This window comes from Haliaeetus leucocephalus, unplaced genomic scaffold (genome assembly GCF_000737465.1).
Source record: "Haliaeetus leucocephalus isolate CR32 unplaced genomic scaffold, Haliaeetus_leucocephalus-4.0 Scaffold340, whole genome shotgun sequence".
In the NCBI taxonomy this organism is placed as follows: Eukaryota; Metazoa; Chordata; class Aves; order Accipitriformes; family Accipitridae; genus Haliaeetus; species Haliaeetus leucocephalus.
This window is the reverse complement of record NW_010972776.1, coordinates 642,816-656,134: the sequence shown is the minus strand read 5'-3', so window position 1 is coordinate 656,134 and position 13,319 is coordinate 642,816. Positions and strand designations below refer to the sequence as shown.

Genomic DNA, 13,319 nt, shown 5'->3' with positions numbered 1-13,319 from the left:
AAAGACATCTGCTATGATTTTATTCTAGGATGAGCTAAGCTAGGCAGAAGTCTGCACTGAACTTCTCCAAACCAAGGTGGGATGAACCCCAGCATGTGTGACTAAAAACAGGTGGTTTACCGGCTTGGCTGTCAGCAGGGACAATAGCACTGGGGAAGCCTCGAAATGCAGCTGCTGGCACAGCACCGCCTGAGTCACACCCGCAGTGTGCCTGCAATTTGGCTTGGGGTTAATTGAGAAAATACCGTACGTATTTGAAACACAGCTTAAAGGACATAATTATATGGCATCACGATCAAATATTTGCCAGCGCAAGAATCCCTAGGGAGCACACTGTACAGCAATTATAGGAGTGACACACATTAAGCAACTTAACCTGCCCACCCTCCTGCCAGGCGTTCCTGAAGCTGGTGAAGGAGCGCTCTGGGCTCCAGCACTGATTTTCCATGAGTGCTGGACCCGGGGAAGTTCTGGGGACCTGGAAGAAAACTGCTTTTGCACTAGCAATGACAGAAATCCTGCCAGCCCCAGGCACTGCACGCTGATTTCAGCTGCAGGTGAAATGACGGAGAAGCTGAAACAGGACTTGACTTACATCCTGTTCTTTCAATTTTTTATTAACATCAACATGTGGCTTGTCAAAACCAGATCTTGTCAAGCTATCAATCTTTTCTGGCATGATAATTTTAGTTGGTAATCATAATAGTACTGGTCTAGCAGACACGTTTAAGAGATCTGAGTCAGTCTGGCCCACAAAAGTTAAAAAAACTCAAACAACATAAAATTAGATGGTACTGCTGAATTATTTTAAATCATTCATCTCAAAAGTAATTATAAATGTTGAAACAATGTCAGACAGGTTTATTTCTTATGAGGGTTGTTCATGGCCCTTTGCTAGTGAATGTCTACATTCATTCCAAAAAGAAAATCAACTTTCTACTAAAAAAGTCTGTATGACAATGCATAAATGGGAAAACCCTAACGAACATTAAGGACTGAGTACGTTTCACTGTAAGTAGATATATAGAGCAACTGAAAAAGTGAGCCATGTTCAATGAATGTCAAACTCCATCCTCACCAGCCTGAACTCGCACCAAAAGCTGATGGACAAACACAGAGGCCTGAGCTGGCAGGATAGTTCAGTGGACACAGGACTAACAGGATCCTGTGGCATGTGAAGGAGGAAAACACTGGCTGGGAGAGCATCTTACCACCGCCTTTAAGCACTGATGCTGCTGACCCTAGGAAACTGTTATTAGACATTCACCATACAAGGGAGGTGTCCGCAGACTGCAGAAACCATAAGAATAGTAAAGACTAGAAACACACCTTGGAGTAAGGAAGTAAAGAATTTTACCTAGGTGGCTATGCAGAAGGCTAGAGGGTTATTAAGTCACAGTCAACAAATACCCACAGCAGGGACAGAAATTCAATAAAAGTTTTTTTTCAATCTAGCAAGAAAAGCCGTAACAAAGATCCAGTTGCTGGAAATCATGAACAAACAAGATGAAAAATAAGGTACATCTATCACAACACTGAACATAACTAACTACTGCAACTGCATGGCAAAAAATGTGTTAAGATTCTCCACTGCTGGAAATGCTTACATCGATATCAAACGCTTTTATAAGACATGAACTCTATTTTAACCACAGAAACTGGACCTGAATTAGGACTAAATACAGGTATGCCTCAAGCCTTGGGCTTTCACAGGCTACTGGCAGTTACTACACTAGTCTTCTAGCCCTGCCATCAATGAAATGAACTGAATTTTACATGTTTGGGAAGTTTTGCCGCAAAACAGGATGCACACAGAGTGCAGCCACTTGGCTGAAGGTGCACAGCAGATGTCCCATAGCACAGGCGGGCTGCCAGCTCTGGCCGAGGGCAGAGGTGCTTGGTTCTCACAACGGGAACAGCCTATGGGACCTCACATGCCACGACTAAAACACACTGGCAGCAAACAAACAGGAGGTGCCTTAAATCCAGAGCTCTGCAGTTCAGCAGGAGTTGTGCTGGCTGAGTGATGTGCAGGGTCCCGACTGGAGCAGGACAGAGGGGTCAGGATGCCCATGTGTGCATGGGGGCTGGCAGGATTCCTGCAGCCGTGTGTGCAGCGGCACGCTTCCCGTGCACGGGGGCTGGCAGGATCCCTGCAGCCGTGCAGGCACCTGCACTTGCAGTAGGAATTGGTGCTGTGGGAGAAGGAGGACAGTGCACCAGCAGAACTGAGCACATGAAACCGGCATTATCACTTTTTTTTTTCTTTTTTTTTTTTCTTCTTTCTTTTCCCTCTCTTTGGCTTTACAGTGTTGATCAGGAGAGAAGATTCTGTTTAATGGATTTCAGCTTGCAGGTCAGAGTGATCTCAATCGATAATGAAGTGCTACAACATATTGCCATTCTGTGCCAAAGCAGACTCCTAAATAAGGTATTCAGTGTGTCACCTCCTCCTCCCATTAAACATACTGAGAGCTGGAGGTCTGCTGGTCACAGGCGGCTCTATTATACCCTACAAATGACTGGTAATTAACAAGCAGTTAAAAACAACTGTTTGGAGCTTGGAAGCATTTCCAAATGCTCTGCCTCTCTACTGTGGGAGAAATAACTGTGGACAAACTCATAGTGTACATGTTTTTAACAATTGCCTTTAAACCGACACTCAAAACAAATGTAAAACAGACCAGGCAGAACAGGTCAGGGTGACCCAAAGAGCTTAAGAAAAAAAAAGGCGGGGGGGACACAACTATCAGTATTAGCATTAATTTTGTCAGTGTGTCCTGCAGAAGAAGGTTACACTGATGTATGTCTTCTCTTGCTTAAGGAAACTTCACCAGAAAAAAGCCCTTAAAAATAAGAGCATGCTTGTTTTGGATGGCATTATGAAGCCCTTCTGCTGGCTGTGGATCAGGGAGCTGGGTTTGGCTCCTCATCCCTGTCCCCCAGCTTGGGAGCCCAGCAATCCATGGGCAGGATGACGGCGGCGGCCAGGTCCCGACCCCCCCAGGTGGACAAGGGAAGGGTCCCAGAGGAGTCTCCCTGCTTCCCCGGGAAGCCACGGCTACGAACAGCCACCAGCGGCCATGAAAATTACTGTCCTCAGGACAAGAAGGCGTGCGGGCACACACAGCGCCGGGCCAGGCTCCTCTGCCCTCACTCCCTCCCAGCGGGGCTGGATGACTGGGGCTGGGGGCAGAACTGGTGAAGCAGATACTGGGGAACTGAGATGGAGATAGCTGTCTGTTAACTTCCGCAAGCAAACTGCCTGCTTGGTCACATCAGGTAGACTGGGCACCTCCCTGGTGCTCCGAAATCATGGTGTGCCTTTGCACATGCCCATACGCATCACTCCCAAAGCGCTGCAGCAGCAGCAGCCTGCCATTTGCCGACAGCTCGCCTGCAACGGAGGGGGAGCCTAAGTGAAGAGTGGTCAGAGCCAGCTCATGGGACTGATGTTGTGAGGTTTTAGGACTGCATTACCTTTTGGGACGTTTGTTTTTTCTCCTTGCTACCGGGAGGAAAGGAGCGAGCTGCACGTCTCTCCATCCCCCTGCCAAGAGCTGTGTCCCCACCACTCAGATTTACTACCTGCTGCTGCAAAAGCAGAGGGGAGAGGCTGACTGCTGCCCTGCCGACTGGACATGCTTGTTGGTACCTGAGCTGTAACGACTGTTCTGGGGACAAATAAAATTAAAAACACTGCTCCTTGATGAGCAATAAAGCAGAACCATTTTGGTAGCGAGTTCTTCCACACAACATTCCAGCAGCCCAGCAGCTCCGGGAGGCTCTGCCTGTCCCAGCAATGATGAAAGTATTTAAACTCAAATGTTGGCACATCTAACTAGCCAGAGCTTCCCCACTTCCCTCTGCACTGTGCCTGATGCTGCCAGTGCCCTTCCTTTCCATATCACCCGTGACTCCCCTCCGCTTCGCTGTCAGGGGCCTTTTCATCGTGGGTCAGGTCCATCAGCCCCGTTTTTCAGGGTATTTTCTTCCTCACTCTTCATGTCAAATGAATTCAAAGATGAGCCACCCAGTGATGTACATTGTAGCTCTAGATTTTGAGCACAAAACCTCAGACTTTGGATACGGGCACTCTGTCATGTTTTGGCAGAGCTACAGGTTTTGGAACAGAGACAAACTGTAACGAGTATATTTACCAGTGATACAGGAGCAACTTTCATTCAGCAAAGAAAAATACTGGGGCTGTAATTTGTAAAGAAAAATGCCCCTTTCTGCCTGGGAAATATCATATTAAAATGGGAGTGCTCTGTTCAAAGAGGCTTTGGTGTGAGTGAGAATCCAGCTAACCTGGCTGTTTACATTCTTTCAGATTAACAAGATTTTAAATTAAGGAAAGGAATATTTCATGAAACTCAAACAAAAGTTTAATGAGATTCACAGTTTCGGTATTAGAAACCTGCAAGTGTTTTCTGAAGCTCATTACGCTCCATCAGCCTCATTTTTTCAGCCATTTACTGACTAGAAATACACCAAGTACATTTGTTATCTGCAGGACTAGGCCGGCTGTCCCAGCCCATCGCAAGGACCCAGGGGACATTATCCAGACAGTACCTCCGAGAGTCATCCCAGCTTCGTAGCACTTCCGCAGGCGGCAGGACGGGCAGTTTTTCCTTCTGAACTTGTCAATGGTGCAGTCGTTCCGGCTGGCACAGAGGTATTTCTGTTTACCTACAAACATCAGAGGAAACAGCAGATGGGTGGTGGGTACTGATCAGACCAGGTTTACAAGGAGAAATGGACTCACACTTTCTCAGTATCACCAGGGTCACTGACATCATGAGAGGAGAGAGGAGAGAAGAGAGGAGAGGACAGAGGAGAGAAGACAGAGGACAGAGAGAAGAGGGGAGAGGAGAGAGGACAGAGAGAAGAGGGGAGAGGAGGGAGAGAAGAGGACCGTATCAGTGCTGGTTTCCCAGTTCAACCCCCAGCAGAAGATTTATGTTGGAAGTTGGTATCTTTTGGGAAAACAGCACAGTTATTCCTCTGCTGCTACAGGAGTGGTTCATCACCAGATATCACACTTTGTACGAGAGCTGGCTACCCGAAACACAGACACTGGTCAGTGCTGTTTTGCCATACTTAGCACCCCTTCTCTGCCTGCCCTCCCCACTGCCAGGCAGCACTGCTCCTCTTTACAGGCACACGGCAGAGGTTTTCAGACCAAGATGTCCAAGGAGGAAAATCACTCTGCACTGTGCAGCACAGCAGACGTAGTCAATAAACAGCAGTTAAAAACTAATGAAATATGGATTATTTGGTTCTCATTCTTTAAATGGCATATATCTATTGCTTGACTTTTTGCTCTGATGAGCTGTTTTTCTCCCAGACCATCTTCAAAATGCAGCCTGATCCTCCTGCCACAGCACTTACCCACAGTTTGCTGAATATAGTCCCCAGACAGTGGCCTTCCCTCTACAACCAAAACTCTCTTTACAGTGCTTTTGGGGGCTGACTTATTTTTTGTGCCACCCATTAATGCTAATTGTTGTCTGCAGGTTACAGACAGGGGTTGGGGAACTGACAGCATGGGGAGCTACTGCCCCACAGGCTCTGCCGCCATGGGTCTCATTGCCAGGCTGGCACCAGTCACCCTGTCCCCTGGGCTGCACTCACAGCCAGCCAGGAGGAAACTGGGATCAGCAATTCCCTGTAAGGGAGACCCTGTGCAGCATCAGGTTTAGGGGGGCTTGCAGAAAATTCAGAAGTTACTTATTGTCAGACTAACTGGTATCTTAGACTCACCTTTCCACTTGTTCAGAGAGCAGCCCTTAGAGCTCCAGATTTCAGCTTTTTTTTTTTACTGCCTCATTTGCTAGACATGCCAAGAATGAACTATCCTTCCTGACTCATCACTTGTTTTCTTGTCAAGTCTAAACACGTTTACTGAATCAGGATTTATCTGATGTTCTTCATACCGTTCCAAACTAAACCGGTCTCAGTAAATAATAGAGCCGTGCACCTCACAGCCTCTGCATAAGTAGCCTACATGGGAAATCAGTCTACATCCAGTTTAACCTTTATTCATCATCCTGCAAGTGTTTGCTTTCTATATTCTTATAGGAAGAGCCCTTTGGAGTCATCAGAGATCCATTAAAAGGACGCGGTTGGAATCTAACCACTTAATGTACCGTTTTGACAAGAGATGCACCAATTTCGGTGCACTGATTTAACAACTCCCCACCTCCCACGCACACATCCACAACTTCTGAAGATACTGCAATCAGAAAAAGCAGCACATTTTTAGCAACCCAGTATCATAGACCTCACTGGCACCGTCTGCTGCTTGCCAATTGCCCTTCCCAGCTCCAGAGAGCAGCTTGGTTTCCTGCACCCTGGGGAGCAAGGAGCCTACAGAAGGTCCCACTGCTCCTTCCCGGCACCAGCCTCCAGCAGTGCACGGCTGCAGCTTCGCTGGCATGACTGGTTGCCAGCTGCAAAATCCCACCTGCAGCTTCTCATCACAGGCTTGCAGAAAAGTCATTATAAGGCTCAGCGTATAATCAACTCCTCACACTGTGTGCGCACAGGGCTACACCAAAGGCTTGCAAAAAATACCATATGTTTGAACTTCTTAGAATCATCCCCATTAAAAGCTGATCATTACACAACTGCCAGTGCCTTAGCCGTTAAGACTGGAGACATAATGGGGCAAGAGTGCATTACCTGCAGCACATGGTACCTTGCTAAATCCTTTTTACACCGTTCTCATTGGCACCTCTTCTCACCCCCCTCCCCTTGCTCATTACCAGTGTTAAGGACACTTAGAGAAGCCTCAGAAGCAGCGATTACATCAAATCCCGGAGAACACAAGCACCATCCTCCCTTTCAACAGTTCATTGAGAAGGGTGAGTAATAAACAACTTCAGCTGAAACTGGGTTACTTGGAGTTATTTTTGTGCTATGGGAAATGAGTGCTGAGGCCATACTCCCTCCACGCGACCTCTTTACGTGCATATATCAAACAAGAATGGACGCCCTACCTTCTCAGGCATGGGCATGGAGAGCTGTAAGGTGATTTTGCTCTCCTTCCCCTCCAGCTGCACTGCAGGATTCCTGTCTTGTGACAATGTCTGACACTGGGATGCTCCAGAGCCAATCAAAACTACCACGAGAATAAAATGGCTGGCCTTGGGACTACCAGGAAGGCTCAAGCCCAGCCCACGGGGCCAACTCAGTCTCTGGCCGAGGCCATCAGGCTGCCATGAGCAGTGCTGCCCCAGGAGCATCCGCAACCCTCCTGCTCTCCCCTCACCCTTTGGCTCCTGCTCCTTCCCTATCTTACCTCCCTAGTCTAAACTACAGCATCTTTGCAACAATAATAGCTCAAAATCTTTAAAAAGGTCAAGCTTCTCCTGTGAATGGCTTTAGCAAGGGAACACGGCACAGTCACTGCCCGAGCCCCCCAAGGACGCTCCAGGGTCAGGCACAGCTCTATCTAAATTCCCCTGCCAAGGGGAGGAACATCCACCAGCCCCAGCCCCCTTATCTCCCCCAAGCTCCGGGCAGCATCCCGATGTGCAGGCTCATCCCTCATCCCACTCTGTCCCCCCAGGCACCCACGGGCACCCACAGGAGGAGAGCAGGGGGACGGAGGAGATTTGGAAACGCGGTTCAAGCCTTGCTCAATGAGGCAGCCATGCTGGTTCCCATCAGCTCTTCAGCAGCATCCACCACCTCTCACACTGCTGGGAAGCGACACAGAGAGGGAGTGATCTCCAACCAGCTGAGACCAGGCAGGGTGCCTCAGCACCTGCTGGCCCTCCTGGATCACTGGGGACAAAACACGCACATTAGAAGGGTCTCTACAACAACTTTACCTCCCTGCTGATGGGCTCTGATTAATGCAAGCTTTTAAGTTGCAGTCAAAAACTCACCCCACAGTCATGGTACAGTGATTTTGCTAAAACAGCAAGGGCCTGCTTCCTGGTTCACAAAATAAACTCTTTGGGGCAGGAACCAATTTTCTGTTAACTGTACATGCATAGTCTGGCACTGTTTATTTTAAGCTGTCAGCCATTAATAAAAAGGGAAACAAATGGTCATGCAATGGCTATTCATGAGTCTACTTTTGCTCAGCATGAGAATAAGGTGCTTGCTCATCTTGTCCTAATTCCAGGGATGTAGAGATTCCCCTTTTAATTACTGGAGAAACTCGGTGCCCTCATCACTGCTATCCCCAGCTGTGGACACAGTTTACGAATAGAACCCATGACCTGGGAGAGGGACCACACTGTGTCACTACCCCAGCGAAGCCAACCGTCCTAAACGCCTGCACTCGTCCCCTCAACCATGGAGAACCGTGGGGGCCGGGACGCTCACCGCCCCGGGATGGACTGACACACTGCCGGACCAAGCATCTCTGGTGAATATGCCAGCAATAGCAGCTCCTCTGCTCTGTCTGCACCGGTGTACACCATCCCTTCTCTCCAAGCTGGGAGCATGCACTACTTGACACGGACATGAACGGCTGTGTCACCTGAGCACAGCACAGGCGTATGGAGAAGGTGCCACTGGCTGTAAAAGCCCAGAGAACAAGGAAGGGTGGCTGGGATACAGACAGGTTCCATCTGTCTTAAGTAACTCCTCATATACAGAGACTTCGTTTTAATTTCAGGATAATTTACTGTCTTCATTTAAGAACAAGCTGAGACATTTGCAATCAGCTGTTCTTTACTTAAAGATAAATGCACTGTTTTTTCTTTTATTGAGTTTAACACTGGAATGATTTTTTTTCTCCTTTTCTTCCCTGCAAACAACAGAGATGCTTTCTTGTGTTACTCCAAAGTAGAGGCTCTTGCTTTGCAAACCTGTAAGTACAGGTCTGAATGTTAAAGATATTCTCCCTTTTTTACCCAGCAGTCCTGCTCTTTGCAAAGCCAATCACCCAGACTGTCTTTACAACAGGGATGTTGGCAAGGTGTCAGCCTCAGATAATCACCCACTTGACGACACCGCAGATGTACGCCCAGAGAAGACCCCTCTCCTTCCCTGACAATCCAGATACTGTTTGACATGTATGTAGGCGAGAAGTGAAGTTACAAAGGTACTCAGCACCCCTCTGCTACGTCAAACCAGCACAGGAACCCCAGGAGATCAGTCTGTGCAACTGAGGCTCTTGCAGACTGCTGCAGTTCCCCCCTTCAATGCACACCACGAATACACTGCTGTACCACTGCCCCCTTTGCTGGGAACACCCCCCGCCGGCTCGGGCTCCCTCCTGTGCCACCTCACAACAGGTGGAAAGATGCTTCTGTCGTTACCAAGTCCTCCTGCTCATCACCTGGGACTGCAATGAACATCATGAGCAGAGGGGAAGAGCAGTTCTCCGGTCTTGACTAAAAATAAAGATTTATGGAGAAAGATTAGTTGCTCAATTGAGAGAAATTATTTAACTAAAAGCCTGTTGCCACATGAGTTGTTGTGCCTAGAGTAGCTTTCTCTTCCAGAAAGCAAAGTAATCTACGCAAATGTCTGGAGTAAGATTTACAATTGTGAATGTGAAAACCCATTAAATGTCTTTTGGAAGAGAGATATATCCTTGCATTTCAGGGCACAAACCAAATTCTAACAGTTGGGGGATAAGGCCAAGCTTTCTGAGAACACGAATCCCCCAGGGTTTCATGTAACCACAGGGTCTCTAGTGCTCTTCTGTAAAAGCTCTGGTCCCCTTTGCTGTCACCAGCTGGGCTATGGCAAGAGCTGAGCCTGCAGGTTTGGTGCTGGGACCGCTCTGAAGTTCCCACTTTATGCCCCCATTAGAAATAATCAAAGAGGGCACAGCTATGAAGCTCTCAGAACCAACACTAAGCCACTATTAATAAACTACCTTTGCAAAGTAATTTTCTTAATAGTCACCTGTATTTACCAGCAGACTAAAGAAAACAAAAGGAAAGCATCCAGCCCCAGTGACACAGCGCAGGCTTCAGCACTGGCTCCAGTTCTTCTTTCCTGGGGCAGTGACTTCAGCAGCCTGCGGCAGCTGGGAAGGCAGTCTGGCTCTGTGGGAAGAGCAAGGGGAAAGCTCTCTGGGGAACCAGAAAGAATGGTCTGCAAGTGAAAACATTAGCTAGCCAGAGAAATGCAAGCATGGAAGTTACAGATGTTGGCAAAAATGAGGCTGGCCATCTTGCAAGTGAGGAAGTCCACATCATGGCTGAAGAATCTGCAGGGTGCATTTAGAGCTGGCCTATATATAACCTGGACATCTTGAGAGTGTCTATAAATCAAGACAGCTGACAGAAAGAGATCAGGAAAATATTTATGTCTTTTCTGTTAACTCATCCAGCATCTTTCTGGGAGAACTGGTTGGACTTGAGCTTGCAAAAAACCTCAAATCTGTCAAACATTTTATCAAAGCAGGAGTGATCTGCTCTACTGGAAACCACATGAATACCTCAGCGTGTTTCAAAAGGGAAGAGGAATCAATGTCATAAATTTTTTTTTTTTTTTTTTAAATCTTTTCCCTTTCTAATCCCTTAGAAGGCACTGTATGTCTATAAAACCTTCTTAAATATCCCTGAAATTACTGCCAGGTAAGTTCATTATTATATTAGGCAAAGAATAGGATAAAAGAAAAACTACGTGTCTAGCTATTCTCCACTCCCTCTGAGGTGATCTGCTTGTGCTGCTTTTCAGTTCCCAGTCCATTGCTTCTCCTACCCAACAGAGGCTGCTGGCTTACAACAGTAACATGAAGGTAACGGAGGCAGAAGAAAACGTTTCTTTTTTCATTGGGAAAGCTTTCTGATCTGCTGTTGTAAAAAGTCTCCAACGGTGACGTAAGGTTTTCAGAGATGCATTTGATGGACTTTAAAACATGAGAACACACTGAAATATCAGCTTTCAATATTGCTCCTCCACTTTAAGAAGGAAAGGTCTGGCTGGAAAATGACCAAGTGTTAGGATAGAAATCACCACCTACAGCTATCCTGCGTTCAATATTTATAAAGGAGTCTGATTTATTGTCTCTTTCCCAAAATAAAGACTCTATCCATGTACCTCAGGGTAATATAAGATGAAACTTCACACTCAGGCAGGTCCCCACACACTGCTGCTGCTCCTCACTGCAGACGCACTTCGCTCCACAGTCTCATCTAGAGGAAAGGCAAAGGGCTGCTGCTGCCCAATCCTACTGCAACCAAACATTTCTAACCCTCTGCAAGACCTCGAGGCTTAAAAACTAAGAAGGGGGCATAAATACCATTTAAATTACTGATGCAACACAATCGGGAGAGGGAACACCACCAAAGCATATGATCGAGAGCAGCGCAAGCAGCCCAGGCTGCCTCCTCTCCCTCAGCAGGCATCTTGCAGCCCTCATCCACATGCCCGCTGCCATGCCGGACAAAGCCCACCCTGGTGTAAAAGGAGGAGCACTGCTCGGGGACTTGCCAGCTGACAAGGGGTATTTCATCATCAGTTTCTCTGACAGAGAGAGCCAAGACTCCACTTACTATAAATCAACAATAACTTGCTGACTTAAACAAGCATCTGTTATTTACTCTGGCGGCACAAGCCAATCCATTTGGTCTTACACAGAATTGGTGTATAGCAAAGAGACATAAGTTTAAATGACTCACTTTGGAAAAATATGCCAAGCTTATTATCTATTAGTATTATCTGACTGTCTTATTAGAGCAATGGGATGCTGTTGTCCTCTATGGCACAGCCCTGATTCTTCCCTGAACCAGTGCTGTCAAATTCACTCCTGGCATGCATGATGAATGAGGGAAGACACAACTCTGAAAACGTGCAGGATAATGCTAGAATTAATCTAGAAGCAGTGCTCTGACAAGGGCAGGTGAGCACCCATCAGTTTGGGACCTCCACTCGACAGAGGGGTGATGTAAGGTGCGGGAGGGGAGGGTCACAGCAAGACAAGCCAGAGACAGAAGCCTCCATCCCCATCGCTGGTTGCCAGCTGGGAACCGCAGTGCCTCCCTCCCCCAGGGATGCCATGGCCTGTAACACTGACTGCCAACAGTGTGCCGGTGCACCGAATAAATTACGTTAGCACTGAGGAAGAATGATGATTTGTATTGGTTCATCACTCCAGAAAACAAGTCAGATGTGTGATTTACAGGCACATTACGTTACTAGACAGTTAGGCTTCCACAATAGCGACTCTCACTCTGCTGCCAGGGAATCACGACTCTAACTGTAGTTAGAAACCAGACATTGGTGACCCACAGCCCAAGGAAACAGCTGGGCTAGGTCCTTCTACATGCTAATTACCAAGGAAAGATGGTGCAAAGACTATGGACATGAAGGAGAAGTTGCTTTCTCAAGGGTTGGGGAGAAGGATCATGGACACCAAGGTCAGAGCATGGCTCTTGATGGACAGACAGTTCTGCCATTTTGCAGGTATTGAGAGAAGTGATGCTCTGAAAGGGATATAAGAGAGGAAAAGCATCCCCTAAATTTGGAGTTCTGGGTCTGAGATCGCAGGAGGGCTGATGGGAACTTACAGCACACTTGGGAATCAACAGGAGAAGCAGGAACTGACTGCTCCTGGGTCTCACTAGGTCACTAAGATAATTAGGCATTGAAAAGGATTGTGTTTTGGCAAACTGGTCTGGCTACTTTTTGAGGGCAATCTGTAATGTGGAACGACAAACATAGGACAAAGAAATCAATTTATCCTTGAATTTTCTCCTTTACTAGTTTAAGAGACCTTAGAAACCCACCACACTTTGTCCCCACCACTCCTGCCTCAGTTCCCTTGGCTTGGCAGGCTCCCCAAAGCAAGGCTGCTTAACCTCTTTCAAGAGGAGGAAAACACACCATGACGCTGCAAATGCCTCCAGCACTTGCATGTTAACAACTCGACTGCTGATGAGAGAACTTGTGTCAGTAGCATTTGACACTCTACTTTGAGGCTACTTTGGTAGAGAAAGCCAATACTTGGAGGTGAGAGTGATGTTCCCTCCTCTCTCTGTATGCATTACCTTCAGCCGCCCGCTTGAAGAAGACTTTGCAGCTACCACAAGTGAGGGCTCCATAGTGGCACCCAGATGCTTCATCTCCACAAATCAGGCAAGTCTTTTGAGGTGGAAAGTAATAGTCAATGGGCAAGACATGTTCATGGCCAGTCTCCAACCTGCAGCGTAAAACAGAAAGAACAAGGGAAAGGGTCAGCAAATGAGGTTAGGATGAGCTATGGGTGAGCGCAGCGGATTGGGGTTTGGGAGAATGTTCATGGCAAAACCCAAAATTTCAGTGATGGGACAAGCCAAGCACTGATCAGAAAGGAGGCAAGCAACGACTAAGCCAAACCTTGCTCTGACCACACAGAA

At 47.4% G+C, this 13,319-nt stretch overlaps 1 protein-coding gene across 1 annotated transcript in view; it reads right to left on the bottom strand.

Annotated features, from left to right (window-relative positions):
- AR (androgen receptor) overlaps positions 1-13,319 on the bottom strand; it is a 141,690-nt gene that overhangs the window by 13,045 nt on the left and 115,326 nt on the right. The window contains exons 3-4 of the mRNA XM_010572522.1: positions 12,972-13,123; positions 4,576-4,692 (exon numbers count right to left, since the gene is read on the bottom strand). Of these exons, the coding sequence (XP_010570824.1) occupies positions 4,576-4,692; positions 12,972-13,123 (269 nt within the window). The remainder of the gene's footprint in view (positions 1-4,575; positions 4,693-12,971; positions 13,124-13,319) is intronic.